The sequence below is a fragment of the Melitaea cinxia genome, chromosome 21, assembly GCF_905220565.1.
Source record: "Melitaea cinxia chromosome 21, ilMelCinx1.1, whole genome shotgun sequence".
NCBI lineage: Eukaryota > Metazoa > Arthropoda > Insecta > Lepidoptera > Nymphalidae > Melitaea > Melitaea cinxia.
In genome coordinates this window covers 9,789,152-9,797,871 of record NC_059414.1, presented here as the reverse complement: position 1 = coordinate 9,797,871, position 8,720 = coordinate 9,789,152, and the positions used below count along the sequence as shown (strand labels likewise).

The window sequence follows — 8,720 nt, the reverse complement described above, 5'->3', positions numbered from 1 at the left end:
GCCATACAAAACGTTGTGAAACCAGCTTGGCTGTCGCATTCGTTCCTGGGTGACTTAGGGAATGTAAACTTTTGAATACGTCGTAGCGAAACAACTTTGTAACGAAAGGTCTTAATGTGTTGTTATGATCATCACAGTATAATTGCAGCTGAGTTCCAGGAATATCTATTTTCCGTAAGTTCAACGATGTTTTGCCTTGAATCAATTGCTTCAATTCTAAATCGTTCTTCTGTGACTGCGCCAGAAGTGTTAAGTCGATTGGTTGTGAGATTTCCTCAATGCGTGACAGCGTGTCTGCAACAACATTGTCCTTTCCAGAAATGTGTCGTATATCTGTAGTAAACTGAGCAATATAATCAAGATGACGAAATTGTCGTGGTGAACATTTTTCTTTCTGCGTAGCAAACGCGTAGCATAGTGGTTTATGATCCGTGAAAACGGTGAAATGTCGAGCTTCTAACATGTAGCGAAAATAACGGATTCCTTCGTAAATCGCTAGAAGCTCTCTATCATATGGAGAGTATTTACATTGAGATGGACTAAGTTTTCGTGAAAAAAAACCAAGAGGTTCCCAATAATCTCCCCTGCGCTGGTGTATTGCTGCGCCAATTGCGTTTTCAGAGGCATCAGTTACCATTGCGATTTTTGCATTGAAGTCTGGATGCGCTAAAAGAGCGGCGCGGCACAAACTTTCTTTACAATTTTGGAATGCCTCTAATGACTTGCCTGATATATCTATAGGTTTTGCGCCTTTCACATTGTCAGTAAGTAAGGCATGAAGTGGTGCTTGAATAGATGCTGCATTAGGAAGAAATTTACGGTAAAAATTTACCATGCCTAAAAACCTACGCAGCTCTTTAACGTTTTTTGGCACAGGAAATTGTTTAATTGCATCTACTTTTGATTCCAGAGGCTTGATTCCCTTCGACGAGACGTGGTATCCTAGAAATGATAGTTCTGTTGCTCCGAAGATACATTTGGAAGTATTTATAACTATTCCATAATCTCGAAATTTGTTAAAAATATCTCGTAAGTGTTTCTTGTGAGTTGTTTCGTCAGGTGAAAATATAAGAAAATCGTCTAAATATGCAAAAACGAAGTCCATACCTCTGGTCATTTCATCGACAAAACGTTGAAAGGTTTGACCGGCATTTCTGAGTCCAAATGTCATGTATGGAAACTCAAATAGGCCGAAAGGAGTAGTTATAGCAGTTTTCGCAACGTCCTCAGTATATACTGGTATTTGGTTATATGCTTTTACTAAATCGATTTTGGAGAAGATATGGCAACCAGATATGTTGTGCGTGAAATCGTGTATGTTGCGGATCGGGTACCGGTCAGGAATGGTTCTTGCATTTAACATTCTATAATCACCACATGGCCGCCAACCGTTATCTTTCTTTGGTGCTAGATGTAGCGGTGACGCCCATGGGCTCTTTGACAGTTGCGCTGTTCCATTCTTGATCATGGCTTCAAACTCTTTCTTAGCAATGAGTAGTTTGTCTGGAGCCAAGCGACGTGGTGAACTAGAAACTGGCGGTCCGGGAGTAGTTTTAATATAACGAACAGTGTTATGCTTAGGAACACGTTCGATTCCCGCTGGCTTGGTGATGTCAAGAAACTCATGTAGTAGTTCATGGTATTGCGAGTTACCTAGAAAAATCTTGACTGATGAAATCGTGCTTGATGATACCGAATGAGCTTGTGTTGTCAACGTCGTAGTGCTATCGATGAGACGCTGGTTACGACAGTCGACTATAAGACCATAATGTGATAAGAAATCCACTCCTATTATAGCTTTGGTTACATCCGCCACGATAAAACGCCAGCTGTAGTCTCGACGAAGCCCTAAGTTTAATTCCAGGTGAGCAAAACCATATGTAGCTATTGTTGATCCATTGGCAGCATATAGTTGGTAATTTGTTGGCGAGCGTCGTTCTTTAAGACACGTACGAGGAAAAACGCATAGATCACTACCAGTATCGACAAGAAATTGCATTTTTGTGCGTTGATCTGTGACAAAAAGGCGACCTGGAATGTTATTTTGGCTGTCGGATGTCGCCATTACCGACTGCCCTTGCAGTTTTCCGACTTAAAGTCGCATGGTTTAATACATTTATTCGCATTTTTTCCAAAAGTGTAATGATACCAACAAACTGGAAACTTCTGATGGTTGGATTGTGATCTGGTACTGCTTGTATGGCGAGTTTGACTACGATGACGTCTAGGTCCTGATCTTCTTGTATAACTATATGTATTAAGTGCGTTAACTTGCATGGACAGCTCATCGATCTGTTTAGCCATGGATTCTAATACGGATTGAGACGTAGACGTCGACGCAACTTGTGGTGTACGTGGTACTATCTCATGCAAACTGTCAGCCAAATCAGCGAGAGATTGTAGATCTAATGTTTTCTGGGCCGCAATAATAGGTTGAAGTGCTATAGGTAGGCGACTAATCCAAATCGTTTTTGTAAAGTCGTCTGGAATTGAAGGTCCTGCTAAGCGCGTATGACGTAACAAATTGCTAGGTCGACGGTCACCCAGTTCCTCATGAATGAGTAGCTGCTTGACTTCTTTCTCGCGAGACGCAGATAGTCGTTTAATTAATTCGGATTTTAATAATTCGTACTTGCCTGTTTTTGGGGGTGATACAATTATATCTTTAACTTCAGCAGCATATCTTTGTTCCAAAGTAGAAATAACATAGTAAAATTTAGTATCGTCATCTTTGATACCAGATAATGTGAAATTTCCTTCCAGCTGTGAGAACCAAACTGTAGGTTCTTCGGCCCAAAATGGAGGTGGTTTTACGCCGATACGAAAAACGTCAGTTTCTGTAGGTTCGACCACATGTTCGACATTTTTTCTTTCCATTTTGTATAAAGTTTAAATGCTTACTTTTTAGTCCGTTCCTATTTTTCAATACGGGGTTACCAGTGTAGTGGCAATTAAGTCTTGTTATTATTTATCGATTAAATAAAAATCATATATAAATCCACTATCTTTTATTCTTCAGTAAGTTAAGAAATTACAGAATGACAATTAAATTAAATAATTCTAGAGACATGTCAAATTTCTTCTTCCATATAAAATAATTATATAAATCAACATGAAGGTTTTAATTTAAAGACTGTATATAAAAATAAAGTTTGTGTGTACGCCACAACCTGATTCTTTTTGATATATTTCGCAGCAAAATTGCTCATTGATAAAAATAATAATATTTATAAGTATGATATAAAATAAATTTTACCGGCAGATTTCTCGGTCTCATGGGAATTTCGTGATAAAATTAGCCCGTGCTAAGCTAGGTCTTTAACTGTTCGTATTACACACACACATACACACCACACGCACACGAATGCGCACACGCATGCGCACACAAACACACACACACGCACACACACACACACACCAGCCTTTTTTAATACGTGGGGAAAATCCACCATGGATACTCTCCGGCACGGGGGCGCCAGAGGGTTATGTCAGACTCCTATTGACTAAAAAACCACCACGTGTCGCCCCGGACACCAGCCTATCGCAGTCCACTGCTGGACATAGGCCTCCACAAATTCGCGCCAAATACGGCGTGAACTCATGTGTTTTACCCACAGTCTCTACGCTGGGCAGGCGGGCTGGTGACCGCAGGGCTGGCTTTGTCGCACCGAAGACGCTGCTGCCCGTCTTCAGCCTGTGTATTTTAAAGCCAGTAGTTGGATAGTTATCCCGCTATTGGTCGGCTTTTTACATGCCAAGGTGGTAGTTGAACTGTGTTATCCCTTAGTCGCCTCTTACGACACCCACGGGAAGAGGGGGGGGAGGGGGGTGGCTATATTCTTTATTGCCGTAACCACACAGCTGTTTGTATACCTAGTTTAATTGCTAATTGTTCAATATTTTTAGCATTCAAAAATGAACAAAAATTAACATATATTATATTATTTTCACGCCATGTAAATTGGGAATTAAACAATGTGTACTTAGTTTTTCTTGAATTTTAAATAGTTGAATTTATAAATTAGTTATTTTTTAACGTTAACGGCTTAAAACACAGCTGGAAATCTAATACTGTATATTCAATGATAATTAATTTTTAATGAAATGATGTAGGTTATAGCGTTACGACTGATAGTCACATAAAAGTACGTTAAAACTAACCGTAAAAGTCAATTAAAACCATTCGACGCCTTGAGACACTAGTAATCTAAATAATAGTCTATGGACAATCAAAAGCAAATTCGTTTACGGTGATACATCAATGTGCTTCAGTGAACTGCATGTGGAGTGTGGAGTGTGGAGGTCGCATACGAACGAGTGCGCTAATGAGATGACCCCGTTTACAGCGTTCCACGCTGCGCCGTGCGCCGGCCCGGCACCACTTTGTTTAGTATGAAGACAGATTTTAAATGTACTTTTATTTAAAAAAAATATATTTAAAAAAAGTCAAGGTTAAAATCTTTTGCACGCGTATGACAGAAAAATCGAGAAGTTTTCAATTCAAGTATATTTTATTTCTAATGTAATACTTGTTTTATTTTTAAATATTGTATAGTGATATTTTCCGAGAAAAAGTAAAACATTATATTTGTTTCCTATCTTGATGTTTTACATAAAGTAAATTGTTAACAAAGCAGTCAAAGACGTGGAATTAGCTAGCCAAAACATAGTTTTTTTTAATGCAATTAGGTCGGCCAACAAGCGTACGTCTCACCTACACCTACGTAAGTGATTACCGTAGGCTCCATAGCCTATAGAGACCTGCTACACCAGAAGTATCGCAAGCGCGTTGCCGACTCTACCCCCAATCCCCTCCAGGAACTCTGGTCACCTTATTCACCACAAGAACACAACACTGATTGAGAGCAGTACTTCCCCAGTCGGCCTGCTCCAGATTTTGTGCAGGATTTTTCCTGCTGTGCCCTACCGTAGTTTAATAGGGAATTGCCATCATTAAAAATTAAGTCCGTCTAAAAGTACAAAAATATTATGATAGTCAAGCATAGAAGATCATTGCTACGGTAATATTAATTATTCCAATCTTACTTATATTTGAAAGGGGCTTAACGTTATTGTTTTTAGGATTCCAGTTATTTCGACGATATTACAGAACACATGGTGAGACGACTCGTACCGAAAAAATATCAATTGTGACTGAGAAATTTTAAACATTTATAATTCAATGATCATTTTACTAAACCATCAAAGTATGTTTATCACACCCAAGTGATTACAAAAGTGTCTACAATAAATGAAAACTTAATATTATTAAATTAATTTTACGTTTATTGGAAAATTCTTCCATAGAAACCGCTTCCACACCAAACAGCCTCGCTATCGAATCACGTAGTTCACAGTCGCGAGCGGTCATTATCGCCGCCTACCCCGCTTCCATACAAATGGCACTAGATGATGTGATCTGCTCTCTTTGAATAAACCATCACGCGCGGAATGACAGGAAGTTCAAGGTTCTGTAAGGTCTTCTCACATACATTATGGCATTCCTATTGTTTTATGTAACTCATTATTTATTATATGTTGAGGTTAGGATAATGAATCTATAATATAAAAATGAGTCGCTGAATGTGTTGCTAAGAGCAAAACTCGAGAACGGTTGGACCGATTTCGCTAAATCTTTTTTTAAAATATTCCTTGAAGTACGAGGATGGTTCTTACGGAGAGAAAAATTCAAAAAAAAATTTAAATTTCTTAGTTGTTGATAAATATTATTGTTTCAGATGACAATTGTAGTGGTTATAGCGCAAAAAAAAACTCGATTATTGGTATAGATATTGGTCATTTTAGTGGTGCTAACCACGAATTGAATTCCAATCCAAATCTTATTATAAGAATTTGTTATTAAAGATTGTTTTAGGTTAGCTGTTTATATTATTTCAGGAGTAAAATTTTCAGCAAAGACATTACTTATTAATTTGACACTTTATCAAGATTTGTTAAGAATGGTATCATATGTTATACTTCTAAATACTATTTAAAAATGCATTTTTGTTTCAGGTTGACCAATAAGTGGTAAAAATAGTTCTGTGCTGCAAATAACCCAACATTTTAAAGAACTTGGAGGTTATAATTTAATTTAGGTATATCCTCTCTCAGAATCGGCTAAACTATTGTGCAAGATTGTAAACATTGGTTGGCGACGACGACTTCACTAGTTATTTCTTCACTTTTATTTCATATAACATGTGTGATGTTCCGATGGAGTGGCGAAGTTATTGTGGACTCCTTATATACAGAAAAAAAAATAGTATCTACTGTCACCTGCAATGCACGTGTGTTAAATTATAATATACTAATATTCCCTACTTGCATTTCTTATTGCATTGCTTTGCATTATTTAATTAAGTATAGCTATGTTTTCCATAAGGCTTAGATTGTAATCTAAGCCTATCAACTACCACTATTTTTCTATAATTCTGCAATAGAAGTTTTATAAATATTTTTCTTTTTTTCAAGAAAACTTATGCACAATTTAAGTGTAAAAGTAGTAGTTATAGTATAAAATATGCACTCCTTATTTATGTACGAAAAATAAAAACATAGTTGACTTCTTGTATAAATAAATATATAAATAAATTTAGGAAACAAATAGGTAGTAAATAAGGAAAAATATAAAGATTATTTTAATTGCTTTAACCTTTGTGTCGATGAGACTAGCAAAGACAATAAAACTCATTGCAACAATCATTTACAACAACATTTGTTAATATTTTTATTTTAAATTTAAATTAATAAATTAAATTTCAAAATCTTACTCTCAATTAAAACCGAATAAGTCTATTTACGAGCTTTTATTGAACGTTAAATAATATTTAAACAATTCGTTCTCAATATTGACAGATAGATAAAAAAGTTACAATATTTCCAATGCAACAGTTTTGTAGTTTAACATCTCATTGTACATCCTTAATATGTTCGGTCTATTTATAAAAAAGACATCGTTAAATAAATCAAATCGCGCAATTTTCCACCTCTAAACCCCCGACTATTCATTAGCTGTCGACATTTACAAACTGTTTTTGTGCCCATACATCATCACTCCGCCCAAGACCGCCTTTCCTCATCAAGGTATTGCAACGCGAAAGTTTAAAGTTTTTGAGCGCATTCTTACGATATGTTAACAGATAATTGGGTCTATTTGTGAAATGGTGCACTAAATATTAGCTATCAATCATCGCTAAGAATTTCCTTTAAATTTTAAGTCGATTGTCATCTTAAATTCGTAAAATCGAAAAAAAAGAAAAGCTAAATTTACACTTTCTAGTATTTTATAACAACGTTTAGATGTTTTTACGTTTCCATTCTTATGATTTATATCTTATACGGTCAAAATATAATCAAGCACTATAAGGCTGTCAGGAAGCATTTTCTTGATATTTAACGTATAAAATTATCTCCATGTATGTACTTATGTATGTTTTTATGTATGTATGTATATAACTATGTATATATGTACTTATATGTATATGTGTTTAAGTAAATATATTCACACATTTATGTCACAATTTGTACACTTAAACCGACACAATACCATCTCCTTTGCGCCAAGGTTGCCTGGAAGAGATCGCTTTTCAGCGATAATGCTGCCCTTTGAACCTTATGATACTTTGTTAAAATCAATCTGATTAGTATTATTTTTGTTTTGGTGTACAATAAAGTGTATTGTTTGTTGTAAGTGTATTGTATTGTATGTAAATATTTTTATCTGTAGAGATGATTTGGTAACAATCCCCTATGAGTTGTGTTATGAGTTGTGTGTTGTGTGTGTTGTGTTGTATGTTTGTGTGTGTACAATATAAACTGCAAAAAAGTCACAGAACGATAACTAAGCTGTCCAGACAGTGCCAAGACAGTGGCGCTAGTTAGACCATTTAGTATAACGAATGCTAACATAATCCAATTTTTCAAGTTAGTTGGTCTAGTTATAAAAAAAATTAAGACTGAAACTAAAACCAATAAAAAAATGCAATGTCGTCATTTCCAATCGGAAATAGCATATTATACCGTACGACACCCAAGCCATTTTAAAAAAGATCTTCCCCGTTTGCCTTTTTAGGAAGTCTTACAGATGCATCTATCATTACAGATCAATTTAGAATGGCACAGTATCAGTATCACCTAAAAACATAAGGGTAAGAAAGTGAGATGACGGATGTCTTTACAAGCTAGCGAAGTTGTCAGTGGGGCTGAGGAAGTTCAGAGGCTCTCAAACTTATGTCTTGTATTGCGTCACTTTTATTTTTCAAATTAACTAATTTTTGCAAGAAAATAATAGAGTGCAAATAATGTGCGACATTAGACCATTGGATCAGAAAATTCAATTTGAAAAAAAAATAGCTTAGTAATATTAATATTTTATAATTTAAAAAAGCTTAACGTTTAATATCAATCATAAAATCATATATCTTCTCATTTGGGTGTTTTAAACTTCTATCGGTTAGTAAGATATTATATTTTTAAATGATTAAAGGAGAATAGAGCTTTTTACACTTTGAGAATCGCATTACAGTAAGCGATAACGTATCGTTCGCACGAAAGATAAGTGTCTCCTGCCCTCAATTTTTTACAGCAGGAGTTAAAAAAGCAGCATAAGTATCTTATTGCACCCTTGTGTCACGTGAATGAACAAAAATATCGCAAGCACGAGCGTGTTTCATATACGTGACGATTTTGTTATGACTTAAATTACTTATGAGGTGTGA

General features: G+C 35.7%; 1 protein-coding gene across 1 annotated transcript; it reads right to left on the bottom strand.

The window, feature by feature from the left end:
• Positions 1-2,064: 2,064 nt before the first annotated feature.
• LOC123663930 lies at positions 2,065-2,877 on the bottom strand. The gene has a single exon (XM_045598571.1). It carries the CDS (start codon positions 2,875-2,877, stop codon positions 2,065-2,067), a length of 813 nt encoding a protein of 270 aa, XP_045454527.1.
• Positions 2,878-8,720: the final 5,843 nt, after the last annotated feature.